Source organism: Melanerpes formicivorus, unplaced genomic scaffold (genome assembly GCF_026170545.1).
Source record: "Melanerpes formicivorus ecotype bairdi unplaced genomic scaffold, bMelFor1.0.p_v2 SCAF_8, whole genome shotgun sequence".
Taxonomy (NCBI): domain Eukaryota; kingdom Metazoa; phylum Chordata; class Aves; order Piciformes; family Picidae; genus Melanerpes; species Melanerpes formicivorus.
In genome coordinates this window covers 10,713,020-10,733,112 of record NW_027142360.1, presented here as the reverse complement: position 1 = coordinate 10,733,112, position 20,093 = coordinate 10,713,020, and the positions used below count along the sequence as shown (strand labels likewise).

The 20,093-nt window shown below is 47.0% G+C and overlaps 1 protein-coding gene across 3 annotated transcripts; it reads left to right on the top strand.

Annotated features, from left to right (window-relative positions):
* Positions 1-8: 8 nt before the first annotated feature.
* Positions 9-19,547, top strand: CASP2 (caspase 2). 3 transcript variants are annotated; one of them, XM_068142088.1, is made up of 10 exons: positions 9-1,991; positions 4,754-4,921; positions 7,360-7,435; positions 8,674-8,768; positions 10,197-10,373; positions 11,439-11,567; positions 12,001-12,091; positions 12,205-12,263; positions 16,907-17,056; positions 17,144-17,230. In XM_068142088.1, exons 1-9 carry the CDS (start codon positions 1,842-1,844, stop codon positions 17,030-17,032), a joined length of 1,071 nt encoding a protein of 356 aa, XP_067998189.1. In that variant the 5' UTR covers positions 9-1,841; the 3' UTR covers positions 17,033-17,056; positions 17,144-17,230. The 3 variants fall into 3 exon arrangements, with proteins under 3 accessions (XP_067998189.1, XP_067998188.1, XP_067998187.1); XM_068142087.1 differs by lacking the exon at positions 12,205-12,263 and adding an exon at positions 17,686-19,547 and having other exon boundaries at positions 13-1,991; positions 4,754-4,915; positions 17,144-17,253; XM_068142086.1 differs by lacking the exon at positions 12,205-12,263 and adding an exon at positions 17,686-19,547 and having other exon boundaries at positions 14-1,991; positions 17,144-17,253.
* The last annotated feature ends 546 nt before the right edge of the window (positions 19,548-20,093 follow it).

Genomic DNA, 20,093 nt, shown 5'->3' with positions numbered 1-20,093 from the left:
GGGAAGGGGGGAGAGGCCTTTAATGTTATTTATGAATAGAGACCCATTAAAAATACCTGTTGGCATTGCTGGTTTTTTCCTCCCCAAATACTCCACAAGGCTATGCTTTTGCTTACATTCTGCTTATTTGATAATCTTGAATTAGAAAAAGGAGAGAGGAGCTCCCTTTCTAAATCTACAGCTGAATCACTTCAGTATTAATGACAAAAGAGCTAGGATTCCTCTACCATAGAAATATTAGTAAGGTAAATTTGCCGATAGAGGCAGTGTGGTTTCTTTCACAGCAACCAAGTCTTGCATTTCCCTCCTGCATCTGCAAGCACACGAGCACAAGCCACAATAAAAATCAGGACCTTTCTGAGTGCACCGAACTGCCCAGAGTCAGGAAGAACTGCAAGCGACCAGCACAAGCAGCTAGCCAAAACAAAGCCCAAACGCGCCACCAGTTAAGATCGTTGGGATTTTGTCTTCAGGCATCTCTAGGGGTGATTTAGGCCTTTGGACTGTTGTCCTTTTAGCATCTGAAACTCCTGTGCACTGAGCAAACACTGTCTGAGGCATTATGTGACAGCGGCTGGAGATCTGCTCCTGGTAAACGGACGCTCACTTGCTTTTCCCTTGGTGTGAAACCTGCACTTGGCGAACCCTGTGTGCTCCCTTTCTTTCCCTTGTCACTACCGATCCCAGCGGATTTCAGCCGACACGTCAGCATGGCGCGTTTAACAAACACGCTAAAAACAGAAAAAGCACCGGGACCGGCAACGGCAGCTCTCTATCTGCTAATTCTGCGGGTACGAAGAACGCCTCTCATTACCTCGCTGTGCCAGCCTAGGCTACCTCGACCTCCCCGCCCCGACCCCGCGCCCCACGAACCAGCCCGGGAGCGGCCCCCAGCCTCCGGAAGTGACGCAAACGATGCTCCCGCGCGGCGATCCCCGCGGGAAGGGGCAGCGCGCGCACGCGCGCGCGCCTGCAAGGGGTTCGCGGCTGCGGCGTGTCCGGAGTCACAGAACCGCGGAATCCTCTGGGTTGGGAAAGCGTTTTCAGATCATCCAGTCCAACCATTCTCTGACTCTACCAGATCTGGTGATAAGGCACGTCTCTCAGCACCATATCTCTGCCTTTCTTAAACGCCTTCAAGGGATGGGAATTCAACCACCTCCCTGGTTCCAGTGTTTTGAGAAACGATGTTTCCCCCTTCCACCTCTTCTTCTCCAGGCTAAACAACCCCAATTCCTTCAGTTACTCCTCACAAGCCTACTCCGGACCGTTCACCAGCTTTGTTGCCCTTCTCTGAACCTGCTCCAACACCTCAATGTCTTTCTTGTAGTGAGGGCCCCGAAACGGAACCCCATACTCAAGGTGTGGCCTCCCCAGCGCTGAGTCCCGGGACACAATCGCCGCCCTGTTCCTGCCGTCCACACCGCTGCCGGGCAGCTTTCCAAAGGGAGGGGCTGTGGCGCGGGGGCCCCTCCCCGGGCACGGCACTGGAGGAAGCGGGTTTGAATCGCTGGGGCCGCCGGGAAGGGCCGCCGGAAGGCGGGAGTTGTACGGCGGGAGCGGCGTTTGGTGGGGGCTGGTCCCGGGAGAGTGGGGAGCGCCTTGCACCGGCCCGCGGCGCGGCTTGCCGCTGCCAGCCCCCGGCGGCTTCGACAGTCGGAGGTGGTGCGGAGCGCGTCCATCTCCGCCGATCCCCGTGGAGCCGCCGATCCAGGCCTATTCTGCACGCTGTCAGGCGGTGGCTGCCCGCGGAGTCTCTCTGTATCCTCCCGAGGAGAAAATTGGGAAGGGTCAGAGTGGCTCTGGTCGTTGATTTTGGCTTTGGTCCCCCTTCTACCAGGATGCTGGTTGCATGCGGCATGCAGCGATGCCACCAGGAAGCGCTGAAGAAGAACCGTGTGACGCTGGCAAAAGAGCTAGTTTTAAAAGAACTGATGGAGCATATGATAGAGAAGGACATCATCACCATGGAGATGATGGAAATGATACAGGTATGCGGGCTCTACTCGAGTGCTCTCAAAGTTTTCATTCTTAGTTAAGCTCAACGTCATTCTTGGCAGCGGTAGCAAATTCAGCTGCGTGTTACCTGCAGATGTTAATGTGATTGCATTTGGAGAACACGAAAAGCAGTCTGGATTTTGCTTGCATTACGCAGGAGAACTGTGAGCTGCTTTGGGCAATGTGGGTTTTGTCGGAGAGTTACTAAACGGTTGGCTTCACTGCTGGCATGTAGTTACAGCAGGTTGTGTTTTGTGAGTCGGGTGGCATCTGCCGGTCCTTTGTTACGATTTTGTGCCTCTCTTTTTCGATTGGTAGAAGTAGGAGCAATAGCTATTTCCGGAAGAATACTATGGAAGTAAGTAAAAGAATCTATTATAAACCAAGCTTGTTGTGGCACCTTTCACTTAAAAGAATTTGTACTTATATGTGTTTTTGTAAGCTGCCTGAGGAACCTGGCATGATCCAAGATTCTCAGATGAGAAATGCTGTTTGCAGGCAGCAGGTACTGTGAAAACAACTGGAATAGCTTGGCATTGCTCTCAGAGTTGTGGTAATGCACTGAAAACTCTGCAGGATGAAGGACAGGTCTTCAAAGAGAAAGTAAACTGGAAAGAAAATGGGAACTTCTTAGTGCCTTGATAGGGTTGGTGGGCCTGCCATGAGAAGAGCTACTGGAAGAAAGGATTATCTGCAGGCCCTAGTGCAACATAAATTGCAGAAATAATAGCTTAATATATACAAATAGCAATAACAGCCTGATCAAGAGATCAAAGTGACTTGAACCTTAGTTATACTGTGATACTGTAATTACCATTGCAGGGGGTGAATCTGGAAATTGAAGCACAAAATAGATGTCTGACAGAGGTTAGGAGGAAAGCATTCAGAACTGGACCAGCAGTACTGAGAAATGTGTTGTGCTAGAAGGGCAGATATGAAAGGAACGTTTGCAGAATTGTTCTAATCATACCAGTGCTATAGAGAACAAAAAGTAAAGTGCGTGAAAAAATAACTGGAGTGAAATCCACTTTATCTTACCTTTCATTTTTCTATAGTAGGTCTGTGAATTTGCAGGAGCCTTCCACTCTCTGGCTCAGATTTGCACAAAGCTCTTGGTAGTGCTGTAGGTTGCCTGTTCTTGATTGTGATGCTAATCATGAACCTTAGTGAAAGCAGGAGGCAAACACCTTTGTGTCTGGTGATGGAGGGTAGATTTTCCTGGATATTGTCTCTGACTGGTTCTGTACATCCACCTACTGCTCCAGGAACCCAGGAAATCAAGAGCTGGATAAATAGTTCTGTTTGAAGCTGTGTTTCATAACAGATAACTTTGAAGTTCTGTGTTAAAAACACAACGGTTTTACTGTCCATGTTGGTGTGATTTAAACTAAAGAGAGGAATGAAAAAATGGTTCTGGAAATAGGGGAGGATGAAATTTCAAGTGTGAGGTGCTAGGCCAGTACTGAAACTTTACCACAACTAAGAAAAGGGTGGAATGGGAGGATGCTACAGGATGAGCTGCTGAAGACAAAGGTGGTTAATCTGTGTGAAGAGCTTGCAAGGAATGTGAAGGAAAAGAGAAAAGAGTTTGTAGGTGTTCGCTGGAGAGGAATTAATAAATGGGAGCAGATTCCTTTGGTGTTTAAAATGGAGACAGCAAGTAGGAACCCAGAGGAATTAATTTGAGTTGGATCGTTCCAAATGACATTAAATAATCAGATTTGTTTCAATTATAGCCACTTTCAAGAAAGCATAAAGGGAAAACATGTGTTTGCTATGTAGTGAAGCTGGTGTCTGTGTAATTAGCTAGGTGAAGGCTGAGAAGAAAAGGATTTCAAGCACAGAGCAAAAATGACAGTGGAAATTAAGTGTGACAGTGGAAACAGCATTTGATCAGATGAAGTCCAAAACCCACTGCATTAATGTCTTCTTGGCAGCATCACCTCTCTTCTTTTAACACCAAGAGATGATGTGAAATCTTTTGCTAGCAAAGCTTTGCACACGTGGCTCCAGACTTTTCTGATCTTCCTGTGCTTGAATGTGTAGTGTTAGGCTCTTAGTAGAAATTAAAGAGCTATAGGATTAATTCAGTGGCATTAATTTGGATAGCAGATATTTTAGCATGAGCTGGTTTGCTGTGGTTTAGTTCCACAGGGAAGGCTCTTACTGTGTAAATGATGTAATTTGTTGGCAGATGCCCAGTTGATATTCTAGCCATGAGAACTTTTTGAGAGTGCCTTACAGGTACCTAAATAACATTTGTTATTGTTACCTTTTCTCATGTAGTGCTGCTGTATATCACTCTGTTGGTCTAGATGTTACAGTCTGTGTATGTAGAATCTGTTCAGAAATGGCTTTCACTTAACACTTCCTGAGGGGTTTGTGTGAGGCCATAAACTATTGGCAGCAGTAGAAGAATGTTCTGGACTTCACATATTCATTGAAGGAAAACTGAAACTGTTCCAACAGTAGCTGGAAGTAAAGGTTTAGAGAGAGGGTACCTTACTCTGTGTGCTGATTGTTTGCTTGCCCTGTTGTTCTGTACTCTCCCCTTGAGCTAACAGGAGCAGAGGAATGGGAGTGAAATCAGCTAGGAAAAGCTATAAAAATGGGTCTAGCACAGCTAAGAGGAGTCCTGAAACATTTACATGAAGTAAAACAAAGCTAGTTGTTCTGAAGATTCTTTGAAAATGAATTGTGTTAAGGTGTTACTTTGAGTGTGGGTTTGTTTTTTTTTTTCCCCCCTTGGATGCAGGCCAAGTCTGGGAGCTTCAGCCAGAATACAGAATTCCTCAATTTGCTGCCCAAGAGAGGCCCCAATGCCTTCTCAGCCTTCTGTGAAGCTCTGCGAGAAACCAAACAGCAGCATCTGGAGGCAGTGATCCTGAAGACGTTATCCAGCCTGAGCCATGGGATTGTAAGGGTACAAGAGTTTTTAAAAACTCCTATGGATGGATTGCATTTCAGATTGCACATGGGTCACAGGGTGATCTTATTCAAATGGGAAAACCCAAACTTGTTCACAAAGGATAAGGTTTCATTGGAAATGGAAGTGTGCTAGCCTTAGTGAAAAGCAGAGGGGAAAGAGTTTCATAAGATGATCATTTTCACACAGCTTTTCAAGGTGGTAAAGCTTAACACCCTGCTCAAGCAGTGTCATCATGAGCAGGTTGCCTAGAAGCCACCTGGATGTGGCTTTTATATCTCTGAGGATGGAGACTCTAGGCAACCCCCTCCAGTGCTCTGTCACTCACAGTAATAAAGTGTCCTGATGTTAAGAGGAAATATGTGTGTTTCAGCTCGCCATGTAACTGGGCACTGAAAGAGCCTGGTTCTCTCCTCTTTGCACCCTCTCTGCAGGTGTTTATACTGGCAAGATCCCCTGGAGCCTTTTTTCTTCTCCAGGCTGAACAGTCCCAGCTCTCTCAGCTTTTCCTCATATGTGAGTTGCTTCAGTCCCTTCACCATCTTTGTGGGCTGTTAGAATCTCTCTAGTATGTCTGTATCTGGATATAGGACTCCAGGTACAGCCTTGCCAGAGCTAAGTAGGGAAGAAGGATCATCTCCCTTGATCTGTTCTGCAGGTAGCATTCCTCCTAAGACAGCCCAGGATTTGGCATTCTTTGTGGCAAGGGCACCTTGATAGGTCCTGTTTAACTCCAGTTAGAGGGTAGAAGGGGTCTGCAGAGGGACCTCGACCAACTGGACAGATGGGCGGAGTCCAATGGGATGGCATTCAACAAGTCCAAGTGCTGAGTGCTGCACTTTGGCCACGGCAATCCCATGCAGAGCTACAGGCTGGGGTCAGAGTGGCTGGAGAGATGCCAAACAGAGAGGGACCTGGGAGTGCTGATTGACAGCTGCCTAAACATGAGCCAGCAGTGTGCCCAGGTGGCCAAGAAGGCCGATGGTATCCTGGCCTGCATTAGGAATGGTGTGGCCAGCAGGAGCAGGGAAGTCATTGTGCCCCTGTACTCTGCATTGGTTAGGCTGCACCTTGAGTCCTGTGTCCAGTTCTGGGCCCCTCAATTTAAGAAGGACATTGAGACACTTGAACGTGTCCAGAGAAGGGCAACAAGGCTGGGGAGAGGCCTTGAGCACAGCCCTGTGAGGAGAGGCTGAGGGAGCTGGGGTTGTTTAGCCTGGAGAAGAGGAGGCTCAGGGGTGACCTCATTGCTCTCTACAACTACCTGAAAGGTGGTTGTAGCCAGGAGGAGGTTGGTCTCTTCTCCCAGGCAACCAGCACCAGGACAAGGGGACACAGTCTCAAGCTGTGCCAGGGGAAGTTTAGGCTCGAGGTGAGGAGAACGTTCTTCACTGAGAGAGTCATTGGTCATTGGAATGTGCTGCCCAGGGAGGTGGTGGAGACACTATCCCTGGAGGTGTTCAAGAGGGGATTGGACATGGCACTTGGTGCCTTGGTCTAGTCATGGGTCTGTGGTGACAGGTTGGACTCAATGATCCTCGAGGTCTCTTCCAACCTTGGTGATACTGTGATACTTGGTGTCCTTCAGGCCCCCCAGGCCATTTTCTGCCCAGCTTCTTTCCAGCTGGGTGGGCCCCAACGTAAACTGGTGCCCGTGCTTGCTCCTTCCCAGCTGCAGCACTTTCCACATCTCCTTAATGAGCTTCTGGACATTTTTACATCCAACATGTTCTTCATGAATGTGTCATCAAGAACCCAAAAGCTGCAAAGAAAGTATTTTCTCTGAAACATTTTCATCTAGTGTTCAAAAGTGCTCTGAGTAGGAGGCTGCTTTAACCTGTTTGTTGAGAAGCACCTTCCTCCTTTCGTTATTTTTCTGTTCAGCTTCTCAGTCTCTGCAGTTGATAACGTTGGACTAAAGGAAGAGTTTAGCAAAGATTCAGTATTCTTAATGCATTGATGAGGATGGAAGATCACAGTAAACGTCCTGTACACAAAGAAGGAAGGGCAGATGTTTGTGAAGAGTGATGTTCCTTATTGAAATGTAGGATTTATTAGACTACCTTTTTCTTTCCAGTCATGCTTTACCATACAATGAAATCTTGAAAGCAAACAAAAAGATAGGAATCACTGGGCAGAGCAGTTTCTGACAAAAATAAGAAGGATATGATGAGCTCAGTATAAAGTTTCCCAACTGGAGATTTGAGTGTAAGGACAGATGATCGAAGAAGGAAAGGAGCTTTGCATTGACAAAAAGGCCTCCTGCTGTCTTGTCCTGAGGTTTCATATCCGTGTGAACCATGACAGTACTGTTTTAAGTAAGTGTTTGCAAAAGCAGGTGCCTTATGCCATGACACCTACAGGTCTGTACCATAGAGGAAAAAAACAGCTGGTTTAAGCTACTCTTTTTCATGGATGTCTTGAATGTCTTGTAGATTGAGCACTGTTACGGGTCAGACCTTCCCTTCCCTGCCAGTGAGTCGTGCCATTCGAAGAGGCCGCGCTGGATCGGTGAGTCACACGGGACAGCATGAGCACTTGGTTAGCTGGCTGGCTGCCTCTAATTCCTTAATATCCCCTTAATTCTAGCAATAAGCTTGTCACAGGAATGATAATTCCTGACTGTCATTCTGTTAGGATAAAAAATGAAAGTGAAATAGCATACCGGACAGGAGAACCCAATCAGGCATAGTCAGCTTCATTTATTCTCACAGGAACCTTTTAAACAGCAGCTGTCAGTAAAATTGTAGATTTTTCAATGATTTTCTTTGAGGTTTATAATGATAGAGTTTAATATAACTAGAGCTGTGAAAAGAATTCTGATTTGGGGCAGTATTTCTTAACTTTGTCTTCTTTCTTGGCAAAATAAAAGGCCATCTATATGTTCATGGGCCCAGCACAGATTGCTGTAGCTTCTGTGGAGTGCATCAAACCAGCTTTTCTTTAGCAAGCATTGCTGGAATGAATCTCCTTGCTAGTTTTTTATGTTGCCTCTGGTAATGTTTAAAATCCTCATGATCCTTAACCACAACTTTGACTGTGCTGGTTGCTAGCAGCTCTCTCTAGTGTCAAAGAACACTAGCCAGATGCCTTCAGCATCTTTGTGGCTCTGTGCTGGACTCTCTCAAGTAATTTCCTGAGATCCTTCTTGAACTGAGGGGCCCAGAACTGGACACAATATTCCAGATGTGGCCTCACCAGGGCAGAGTAGAGAGGGAGAAGAACCTCTCTCAACCTACTCACCACAGCCTTTCTAATCCACCCGGGGATGCTCTTGCCCTTGGCCACCAGGGCACATTGCTGGCTCATGGGCATCCTTCTGTCCAGCAGGACCCCAAGGTCCCTTTCCCCAGAGCTGTTCTCCAGCAGGTTAGTCCCCAACCTATCCAGGTCCACGGGGTTGTTCTTTCCCAGATGCTAGACTCTACACTTGACCTTGTTGGATTTCATTCAGCCTCTCCCCACATTTACCAGGTCTTGGATAAGGCATATAAGGAAAAAAAATAGTTGCCAATTAAAATTATATAAAAAGAAGAAAACTATCCCATTCCAGTACTTTCTTGGTGTTTGTTGTTTTCTGCTGTGTTTTGTTGTGTCTCTAGCTCCTGATCAAGTAAAATTCTTAGAGATCTGAAAAGGACAGTACAGGAATGTGCCTAAAACCATAGTGCTCAGCACTTGCAATTACTGGCTAGCTGCAGAGGCTTTGTAATTAAAATGTCTGTTATTGGTGTGTTTGTTGTGCACAGAACAACTGGAATGTTCCTTGAATGATGGAGGTGATCCCTCAGTTCCTCCAGTGAAGTCCTGCACTCCTGAATTTTATAAGGATCATCAGCACTTGGTAAGTAGTTGACAGAAGATTTTCCTTAAGATGGAAAAGATGTGAGGTGGTTGGATGTGTAAAGTGAACACATGGGTCATTGTGGTGCTTGTGGAACTACAAGGTCTGCCAAGTCTTGTTGGGTTTGTAGTTGTTATTCACAAGTGTCAAGACACTCTCAGAACTTCTGTAACTCTACAGAAGTGTGTGCCTCTGGTTCTTGTTCATGAAGGGCTTTGTGCAGTGCTGTCCGTTCTGTCGCTCTCTGTAAGCTGTCAGCGTTACTGTTCCCTAGTTCTCTGTAGGTGTCCTCATCTCCTGTGTGGTGACACACCTGCAAATGACATTTAAGACACTACAGCTGTGTTCAAGTACGAGTCACAGTCTTGGTCCTTTTAATTCCAAACTGTACCTGAAAGATTTCTCAAGAACCAGCTTATAATTCTGTGCTGGGTAGGACTGCTTAGAACACCTTGACTTTCTCCTCCTGCAGCAGCTGAAGTCTGGTTGCTCTTTGTTTCGTTTGCAAAGCAGAGACTGGTGAGGTGGGCTTCAGGGAAGAAACTAAATAATTGCATAGAATGGAGCATACACTTCTCTAGGGTAACACAAGGTAGTAACACTTGGGTCACAGGTTCTGTGTACAGCAGAAGGAATTATTATTGTGGGTTTTGACTGTTGAAGAGGCCTAATTGGACAGTGATCTGTGAGCTTGGCTTGGCTCCTACTGTGTTTGTGCCTGGATGCACCTTACCTGATGTGCTCCTTTGGTATTCAATTTTACTTCCAGTTTACAGTATCTGATTGGCTATTGATTTGTTGTTGTTAGAGTGGGGAGAGGCAGAGAGGGAACTTCATTTGAAGACACCCCTCTAAACTTTAGCTCTTTTCCTCTTAATCTCTTTTGCCAGCCACATGACTTCCAGGATCAATAACCAAAAGCCTTTGCTGTTACAGTTGCCCCCACATTGTATTGTACTGCTCCCAGCTATTACCTGCTCCCAGAAATGTTAGATAGCTTTTACTGGTGTTGTCCAAAGGCCTTTGATGGGGATGATGGAAGCAGATAGGGCCATGCTGGCATGAGGATGGGGAAGGGGGAAAAAGTTAGCAAGAACAATTGCCAGGTTGAAATGGAAAAGCTGTGTTTGTTAAAATGAGAAGACAAGACAACAAGCTAGTGTAACATCTTAGTAACAGTGTTGTAGGGTCATGACTTGTGGAGACTTGAAGAATTGTCTTTGGGACTCTGGAATACAAATATTTGTTGTGTTGGGGTTTTTTGGTTAAAAAGGCAAACTTCAGAGATTTGACCTCTCGTGGGTTTGTGCCTTGGCAGTCAATGCATCCTGGACAGGACATTGATTTGGAGTGCAGGGATTGCTCTTCTACTCTTGACACTATTTCCTGGTGTACTCTAAATGTACCCATTTCAAATCTTCTTCCCAGGCATACAAGCTGGTATCAGAGCCCCGAGGCCTGGCACTTATCATCAGCAACGTGCACTTCAGCAGTGAGAAAGAGCTGGAGTACCGCACAGGGGGGGATGTGGACTGTACTTCCCTGCAGGTGCTTTTCAAGCACCTTGGCTATCAAGTGACAGTCTGTCATGATCAGACTGCACAGGTAAGAGGCATGGATCCCAGCACTTCACAGTCAGTATGGGTGGGAGTGTGTAAAGGTTAATGTCAACATCTCAGGAGATTCCCTTGAACAGGAATCTGTGGATGGTCACTGAGGGGTGTCCAGAGAAGGGCAACGAGGCTGGGGAGAGGCCTCGAGCACAAGCCCTATGAGGAGAGGCTGAGGGAGCTGGGATTGTTTAACCTGGAGAAGAGGAGGCTCAGAGGAGACCTTATTGCTGTCTACAACAACCTGAAGGGTGGTTGTAACCAGAAGGGGGTTGGTCTCTTCTCCCAGGCAACCAGCACCAGAATAAGAGGACACAGTCTCAAGCTGTGCCAGGGGAAGTTCAGGAGCAAGGTGAGGAGAAAGTTCTTCACTGAGAGAGTTGTTAGGCATTGGAATGTGCTGCCCAGGGAGGTGGTGGAGTCACCATCCCTGGAGGTGTTCAAGAGGGGATTGGACGTGGCACTTGGTGCCATGGTTTAGTCACAAGGTCTGTGGTGACAGGTTGGACTTGATGATCTTTGAGGTCTCTTCCAACCTTGGTGATTCTGTGAAAATAAGGTTCAAAGTGATGCTGTCTGTTCACAGACCGACAAACATGCAGAAGCTTGGAAGGAGAAGGACTTCAAATGGAAAGTAGGATCAGAGAGGATCACAAGTGGTCCTTCTGTAGTCTGAGCATAGTGCAGAGACCAAGAATGTCATAGTGGTGCTGGGTTGAAGGTTGGACTCAGTGATCTTAGAAGTCTTTTCCAACTTAAATAATTCTGTGATTCTGTGTTAAATCCACATGTTCCAAGTCAGGTACTTGCTGCATGGCCTCCTTGCCTGAAGTCATTCCTCTCTCACAGTGCTATGCTTTAGATGCAAGGTTCCATAAAACCAGAGCAGCTTGCTGAGGTTTCTTTATGGACCATGTCTTTTGTCCTGGGTTTGTTTCATAACAAGAGGACCATTTGTGGGTTTCACAGAATCATATTCCCCTGTATGCTGACCCAGTTTCCCTTTGTAAATCTAGAAAGCATCAAAGCACTTCTAAATTTTTTTTTCTCTCTCTTCCAGGAGATGCAGAACACATTGGAGAGCTTCTCTAAGCTGCCAGATCATCAGAGTGTGGATTCCTGCATTGTAGCTTTACTCTCCCATGGTGTGGAGGGGGCTGTTTATGGCAGTGATGGTAAACTGCTGCAGGTACATTGCTGGGTCCTCAGGTGGTGGGGTAGGTTATCACCTGGAAAGTAACAACAAAAGGGGCAGGGGGGAACTAAAAATTGAAATAACGAGAGACTGAGGTTGGTTGGTTGATCTGTTAAAGGGAAAATGAGAGCTTGTGGGAAGAAAGGGTCAGGATGTTGCCTGTGAGAGGTCTTGTAAGATAATGGCATAGAAATAGGACAGGTAGGGCAAATGACTTTGTTCTTTCTTGCTGCACAAGGATTAGATAGAGTGCATGAGCTGAAGTCAGCAGGAGCTGGGAGAGAGGGATGTGTTCATCCCGTGGTGATTTGGAGCTAAAAGAGAAAATAGCAGGAATGGTGAGGTACTGATCAAAACACAGGGAAGCAAGGTGGGGCCAGGCTTGGCTCAGAGAGGGCTGCACTGACTTGTTTCTCATGTTTCTCAGCTGCAGGAGGCTTTCCGGCTCTTTGACAATGCAAACTGTCCAAATCTGCAGAACAAGCCCAAAATGTTCTTCATCCAGGCCTGTCGGGGAGGTGAGTGCCCAGGCGCTGACGGCCCCATGTCTGGCATGCCATCGAGGCCCAGCTCACACACACGCACCCCGCACCTTCAACTTGCTGTCAACTCTCCTCTTTGCTTCTCTCAGGTGTAAGTGGGACCCACACTCACCTCCTGCCCTGCTGCTGCCACTGCATCTGTTGCTCTGTAAGTGTCCCTTGCTCTGTGTGAGGTGTGTGCATTGACTTGCAGCCCCCAGAGCACCACAGTGACATGAAGCCCTGTCAAATCCCACTCCCATGCTGAGGTTTTCTGTTGCTGTGCCTGCAGTAGTGGGAGTGGGGCATGTGATGCATCCCCTTGCAGCACAGCATGAGGCACTGCACTAGCAGGTCTGTGCACAGGGAGTCTTGCTTGAGGTCCTGTTTTTCTTCTGACCATGGATGTTTTGTGTCTTATGTGTTGCCTCTTGAACTTTCCAAGTTAACACCAAGCCTTTGTATCTATTTATGTGTTGTTTATCTTTTCATTATGCTGTCAGTTTTCTATCTTCAACTGACCTCTCGTGGAATCACAGAATCATTTTGGTTGAAAAAGACCTTTTAAGATCATCAAGTCCAGCCATCCTCTGTCAGATCTGGTGCTAACCCGTGTCCCTCAGCTCCACATCTCTGCCTCTTTTAAACACTTCCAGGCATGGGGATTCAGCCACCTCCCCGAGGGGCCTCTTCCAGTGGTTGAGAACCCTTTCAGTCAAGAAGTTTCTTCTAATATCCAGCCTAAACCTCCTCTGGTGCACCTTGAGACCATTTCCTCTCATCCCCTGACTTGTTACTAGAAAGATGAGACCAACACCCACCTTGTTCCAGCCTCCTTTCAGGGAGTTGTAAGGAGTGAGAAGGTTTCCCCTCAGCCTCCTTTTCTCCATGCAGGGCAACCCCAGTTCCCTCAGCCATTCTTCCTAAGTCCTGTTCTGCAGACCCTTCATCAGCTTGGTTGTCCTTTTCTGGGTCTACTGCAGCACCTCAGTATCCTATCCTTACACTCTTCCCACTTGCTGTTGTAGAATTCTTACCCCCTGTTGTACAGAATTCTTGTCTTCATTCTCACTGACTTGGTCTTTTTTCCACCCTTTCTGTTCCATTTTTCATATGTAATTCTGCTCTGTTTTCCCTCCTTTTGTAGCTAACCACACATCTGAATTAACTTCCTTTCACATCTACTAAGGACCAGGTTTTTCTCTCAAAGGTTTGGACTGTTTCTGAGATCTCTGTGACACTACAAATACTGCAAAGAGAAATTCTGGCTTTCAGAGCTTTGGGGGTTCCCTTTGAGAGAGTTTTCAGAGTTTTGGGGGTTCTCTTTGACAGAGTTTTTCCCAGTGTGTGTGATGGTTTTTCCTTTCTTTTCCCTTGTTCCTTGCAGTTCTTTCCCTTCTTTTTTATTTTTAGCAGAGCTTTATAGATTGTCCTCTAGCCAAGAGGATGTTTCATTCACAGAACCACAGAATGGTAGGGGTTGGAGATTATCCAGTCCAACCCCCCTGCCAGAGCAGGATCAGCTAGGGCAGGTCACACAGGAGCACATCCAGGTGGGTTTGGAATATCTCCAGAGAAGGAGATTCTACAACCTCTGGGCAGCCTGCTCCAGGGCTGTGGCACCCTCACAGGAAACAACTTTCTCATGAATGGTTCCCATGGTTCACATGGAACCTCCTCTGCTCCAGCTTGCTCCCATTGCCCCTTGTCCTGTCATTGGACATTCCTGAGCAGAGCCTGGCTCCATCCTCCCCCCGCTGCTCTTCACATCTTGATCAACATGAATGAGGTCACCCCTCAGGCTCCTCTGCTCCAGGCTAAAGAGCCCCAGCTCCCTCAGCCTTTCCTCAGCAGGGAGATGTTCCACTGCCTTCAGCATCTTTGTGGCTTTGTGCTGGACTCTCTCAAGCAATTTCCTGAGATCCTTCTTGAACTGAGGGGCCCAGAACTGGACACAATATTCCAGATGTGGCCTCACCAGGGCAGGGTAGAGGGGGAGGAGAACCTCTCTCAACCTACTCACCACAGCCCTTCTAATCCACCCCAGGATCTCCTTGGCCTTCTTAGCTACCAGGGCACATTGCTGGCTCATGGGCATCCTTCTGTCCAGCAGGACCCCAAGGTCCCTTTCCCCAGAGCTGCTCTCCAACAGGTTAGTCCCCAACCTCTCCAGTCCCTAACCTATCTAGGTCCATGGGGTTGTTCTTTCCCTGATGCCAGACTACCCTTGGCCTTACTGGATTTCACCTGTTACCAGTTTGTGTTTAATCCCAGTACAGAGAAAAAGCTAAAGTCTGCATGAGGATTTTTTGCATTCAAAAATACAACATTTGATTCTTCTAAGCATTTGGAATATTGTAAGCTGCATGTTTGCAATAGGGATTGAATAGAATTGCTTTGCTTAGGTCATTGAAACTGTAGACACTGTGAATATACAGACTCAGAACAGTGTGGAATGAGTGTAACAAGCCAGAATTTGGTAATTAGGTTTATTTGACTCTATAATTACTGTAATGAGTCTGTTCCCATCAACAGATCAGGCTTGGCTTTCCTATTAGTTTGATGAAAGGTTAAAAATGGAAACATTTTCATTGCAACCTTAGAGATGATGAAACCTGAAAGGAGGTTGGAGTGAGGCTGGTGTTGGTCTCTTCTCCCAAGTAACCAGTGACAGGAGGAGAGGAAATGGGTTTGAGTTGTGCCAGGGGAGGTTTAGATTGGACATCAGGAAAAACTTCACTGAGAGAGTGATGAGGGGTTGGAACAGGCTGCCCAGGGAGATGATGGAGTCACCTTCCTGGAGGTGTTCAAGAAGCTGTAGATGTGGTGCCTTAGGATATGGTTTAGTGGTCATGGTAGGTGGGTTACAGTTGGACTCGAAGAGCTTAAAGGTCTTTTCCAGCCTAATGGTTTTGTGCTTCCATGAAGGAACTTGGAGTAACCATGACATTCTGAGCTATGGAACCTTCATGGCAGTCTGTCTAGCTTGTCAGACAGCCATACCCACTGCTGCTGTCATGCTGGATGTAGAGAGCAATGCTGCTGACTTAGGAACCAGCCATTTCCTCTGTGTAGCTATGAAATGCCACCTGTGCCACTGCCTGTCCAAGGCTTACAAATCTCAATGCATTTCTTGAGCATGAGCTAGCAACAAAAAACCCAGAGGCACATCAGAACAGGAAGGCCTCTGAAATGGGTGCTTGTGCCTTCTAAAACTAGAATTTGAGACATGCTGTTAGAAGAAGGTGGGATAGTGGATGCTCATCTTACAAAACAGAAGGGCAAAACTGTCTAGAGAAGCTATGAAATGTCATTTTTCATACAACAGAGCTGTGCTTTTGAAGTTATTGCCACTAAGCAGTTAATCCAGATTACAAGGGAAACGCTACCAACAGCATCCTGGCCTTAATAAGCAGCATGACCAGGGAAGTGATTGTTCCCCTTCCTCCCTTGTACCCTGGTGAGGTGACACCTTGAGTACTGGGTTCAGTTTTGGGGCCCTCACTACAAGGAGGACATTCAGGTGTTGGATTGGGTCCAGAGAAGAACAACCAAGTCTGGAGATAGGTCTTGTGAGAAGCAACTGAGGGAACTTGGGTTGATCAGCCTGGAGAAAAGGAGGCTGAGGGGACACCTCAGTCCTTACAACTATCTGAAGTAGTGAGGTGGCAGGGTTGGTCTCTTCTGCCTAGTAAGAGGTGAGAAGATGAGAGGACATGGTCTTAAGTTGTCCCAGGGGAGGTTTGGATTGGATGGTAGAAGAAGCTGCTCCATTGGAAAGGTTTTCAGGCACTGGAAGAGGCTGCCCAGGGAGGTGGTTGAACCCCTATGCCTGAAGGTGTTTAGAGAGACAGAGATGTGGTGCTGAGGGACATGGTTTAGCACCAGCCTTGGCAGAGAGAGAAGGGTTGGACTGGATGATCTGAAAGGGCTTTTCCAACCCAAACCATTCTGTGATTCTGTGTGAACAACCAACTGAGAGTATCCACCCCTGTCATATAGCACAGACTAATGAGTCCTGGGAAGGACATAAAATGCTCTTCAAGACTTAAGGCAATCTCCATGTACTGGAGGTCTCTCTCTCATGTTTGTGGTGCAATTATTTTGAATTTTACTGTTACACAGTTTATGCTTTTGACTGAAACAAGTGATGCTATGGTCAGCATTTAGGACAAGGTGAGATTCCTGCTCTTGTGTTTTCTTGATGTCTTGGAGGTAGACCTTAGCAACTAAAATTGCAGGTGGAGTTCTGCAGTAAGGAGGGAGTTGGCATTGAAAAGTAGACTGAGCAGTTTGGGACATTTCTAAGGTTGGTAAAAGTGGGAAAACTTCTAGGGCTTTGCATTACATTGTTTAATGCATGGTGAGGAGCTGTCAGAAGCTGCTTTCTGGTTATCCCTTGATCTGCATATGAATGGAAGGTGGGAATCACAGAATTGTCAGTGTTGGAAGGCACCACAAAGATCATCTAGTTCCAACCCCCCTGCCATGGGCAGGGACACTTCACACTAGATCAGGTTGCTCAGAGCCTCATGCAGGCTGGCAGTGGTTAGGCTGAGCAGGTTGAGCAGTTGCTGCAGGAGTCTACAGAGGAGCATTCAGATGAGTTTTAAAAAGCATCTGAAGAAGCTTAAAGTTCATGCAAAAGCCTTCTGCTTGACAGCAGCTGTGGCATTGCTGACCAGAGCCCGGAAACAGAGGAAGTACAGGAAAAGTGCATCCAGTAATTCAGAACAATTTCTCTTTTTTTGTATTTATTTTCTTCTGCCCTCCCTCCCCCTCCTCCTTTATTGCCCTTCTCCCCCCTGACAGATGAGACAGACCGAGGAGTGGATCAGAGAGATGGGAAGGAGTGGTCCAGTTGCCCAGGCTGCGAGCAGGCTGATGCCAACAAGGAAGAGAGCCCCAAGCTGCGGCTGCCCACCTGCTCTGACATGATTTGTGGATATGCTTGTTTGAAAGGTACTGGGGAGAGGCCCTACTTCAGGGCTTAAGGAGGTGCTGTCTGTGTGTTCCCTGGAAGCTTCACCTTGCACACCTCTTTGCCAGGCACAGCTGCCATGCGGAACACGAAGCGTGGGTCCTGGTATGTGGAGGCACTCACAGCTGTGTTTGCAGAGGACTCTCGAGACACTCACGTGGCTGACATGTTGGTAAAGGTAACTAACCTGGGAGGTCTTTCCTCTCCCACACTTGACTTCTTTCTGAAGTGCCTTCCAGTGCCTCAGATTGCAATTAGAGCAGTTGCTCTTGCCTCATGTGTAGCACAACCAGTAGTTCTTGCCCCATTTCTATATATTTATAAGCAGTTCTGCTGCAGTTGAGCCAAAGTACAGAAGTCCTTTCTGTACCTCCTTCCATTCCAGCTGTACAGCTGCACAGTGAAGTTCTTCTCATAACTAATCTGGCTTGCCAAGAATCCCTTCTCTTCTGCAGCAACAGAGGGGTTTTGAGACTGGTTCATTCCCTGAACATATCAAATAGAATCACAGAATGGCTTCAGTTGGAAAAGTCCCTTAGGATGCCAGTTTCCTTACTTCTGCTTTCTGAATCCTCACAGTGTATTTCATGTCTTGTGCTCTCACACCCAGGTGAACCGGCAAATCAAGCAGCGGGAAGGTTATGCCCCAGGCACAGAATTTCACCGCTGCAAGGAAATGTCAGAGTACTGCAGCACACTCTGCCAGGACCTTTACCTGTTTCCTGGCTATGTGCCAGGGAAATAGCCCTGCCAGCTCTGTTGGAAGAGGGATACTGCCAAAGCTGAACTCTGTGTGGATGTCCACGGGCTGTTACATCAGATGTGGAAGCAGGAATGCCTTGCATCTGGCCAGGCCACCTCTCCATGGCTTTCTCTAATAAAACAAGCTGGCACTCTCTTTGTAACCTGACACAGTTCAGTTTAAAATCCCAATACCCTGACTTACTCCCTGTGCATGGGAATTGAGGGCAAGAGGATCACCACTGGAACTAGGAAGAAGTGGGAAGAGCCTTTGGAAGGACATTTGTAAGTGAAGTGAATGTGAAAAGGGGAACAGAGCACACAGTTGCTGGGTTTTTAAAGTTAAACCTATCTTAAAGGAAAATGATTCCTGAAAAGCTCTTTACCTTATGCTGGTATTGTACAATTTTTAACACTTTCTGTCTGGGTCCTCATGCACAACACTCAGCTTTTGTGCACAGTAGAAAAGGGCTCCCCAGTGAGGAAGAATCCTTCCCTTCAGAATGGAAGGTTGTTGGCACTCTGAAATCTGTCCTGAGCACTTCAGTTATGTTTTCTGTATGTTCCTTCTGTAGCCAAGTTACCAAGAGAACTTCAGGACATCCCAGCTTATCAACAGCACCAACAGATGCAGAATGTCTCATACAGAAAAATGAAGCTACATAAACTTCCCCAGAAAGAGTTTTGAATCTAGATTTTCTGGATTAGCTCCTTTGAGTCCCAGGAGTGAACAAATGCTGGGAATACCCCTTTGGAGGAATGTGTCTGCCATGGCACCTGTGTCACATGGGGATTCCCCCAACTTCTCAGGAGTCTATAATTGCACTGCACAGCTGCCTTGTGCAAAGGTCTCTTCTGGTGAATCAACAAAGTCACTGAAGGCAGCTCTTTGCAGTCTCAGTGTGGTGCTTGAATTGTTTATCCCTGCGGTTTCTTTCCCAAGGGGAGAGTTTCACGCTCTTACCCTGTTTGGGCAACTTCCTCTCCTCAGCCACGATCATTTGAAGCAGTTTCCCACCTGATCTTGTTTGCAAAGTGACAGCCTAAGAATTGTTGTGGCATCATTCATCACTCCTGGAAATTGTCTACAGTCTCTTCGTGCTGTAACTTGTCTCTTGCTTATGTCCAGTGGCAGTTGCTCCCATGGAACATGGGAGGTGGGTGTTCCTCTCATGTTCTGGTAGAGCCTAGCTCCTGATAGATGTGGCCTACAGCTGTTCACTTGAGTCTCAACCTTCTCCATTTTGCATCAGGAAGCAGGCATAGATCCTGGCTTACTCTTTTTATGTAAGTGTGGCTTTACAAATGTTTCTTCAGGATAGAATTATGAATAGGAAGCACAAAGGGATGTGGAGGGAGGCTGGGAAATGAGGCATGTGGAGGTTTTACTGTTCTGCCTGCAAAAAGGAAGGCTGTGTTTTGCTTCAGCTGCCAGGGATGCAGCCTGGACTTGAATCTTGCACTTAACTTGAGCACAACATGATGGACAACAAGGATCCTCCTTGCCAATTGGTGCCTTACTCTGAAGTCTGCGATGCCAGTTCAGGGGCTGTTGTACCTCTCTGGAGTACAAATTTCTGAGTGCTCCCTCTTGGACATGGTGCAGTGTTTTACAGATGTGTTTGTTGATGGAACAGCACACTCATGGATTTCTGTAGGATTGCATCAAGCTGCATCATCACTGCCACTTCCATACCTTCCTTTTGTATACTTGAAGTGTCACAATAAAGAATCCTGTTTTGATCATTCTGTGCAGTCTCTTCCATTGGAGAGTTGTGGCTCTGTGCAGAAAGGGAGCTTCTAGAGAGAGGATTCTGTGTTGTTTATTGAGGTAGGACCTCCCAGAGGCTCCTTTGTACTTGCATGCTTCTGCCTGCTACTTGCTAGCTGCAACTAGTATGGGCTGCTTGTAAATTTTGCTAACACTTGAACTCAACCAAAAGTTAGCATTAAGGGATGTGAGACAGAATCATCAAGCCTACAAGGAAGTACTGAGGAAGCTGGGGTGGTTCAGTCTGAAGTAGAAGAGGCTGAGGGGAAGCATTCTTCTCCACTCCCTGAAGGGAGGTTGGAGCAAGGAGGGGGCAGCCTCTTCTTGGTAGCGAGTGACAGGACCAGAGGAAATGGTTTCGAGCTGCCCCAGAGAAGGTTCAGGCTGGATGCTATGAGGTACTTCCTCATAGAGAGAGGTATCAGACATTGAAGTGGTCTGCCCAGGGCAGTAGTGGAGTCACTGTCCCTGAAGGTGTTTAAGCAGCATGTGGACCTGGTGCTTAG

What these genes read in the sequence shown, in the direction of transcription:
- CASP2 (XM_068142086.1), top strand. Translation starts at nt 1,842, where the DNA reads ATGCTGGTTGCATGCGGCATGCAGCGATGCCACCAGGAAGCGCTGAAG. An exon ending in TGGATATGCTTGTTTGAAAG is followed by an intron (nt 17,057 to 17,143) that starts GTACTGGGGAGA and finishes CCTCTTTGCCAG; the next exon opens with GCACAGCTGCCATGCGGAAC. An exon ending in TGGCTGACATGTTGGTAAAG is followed by an intron (nt 17,254 to 17,685) that starts GTAACTAACCTG and finishes TCTCACACCCAG; the next exon opens with GTGAACCGGCAAATCAAGCA.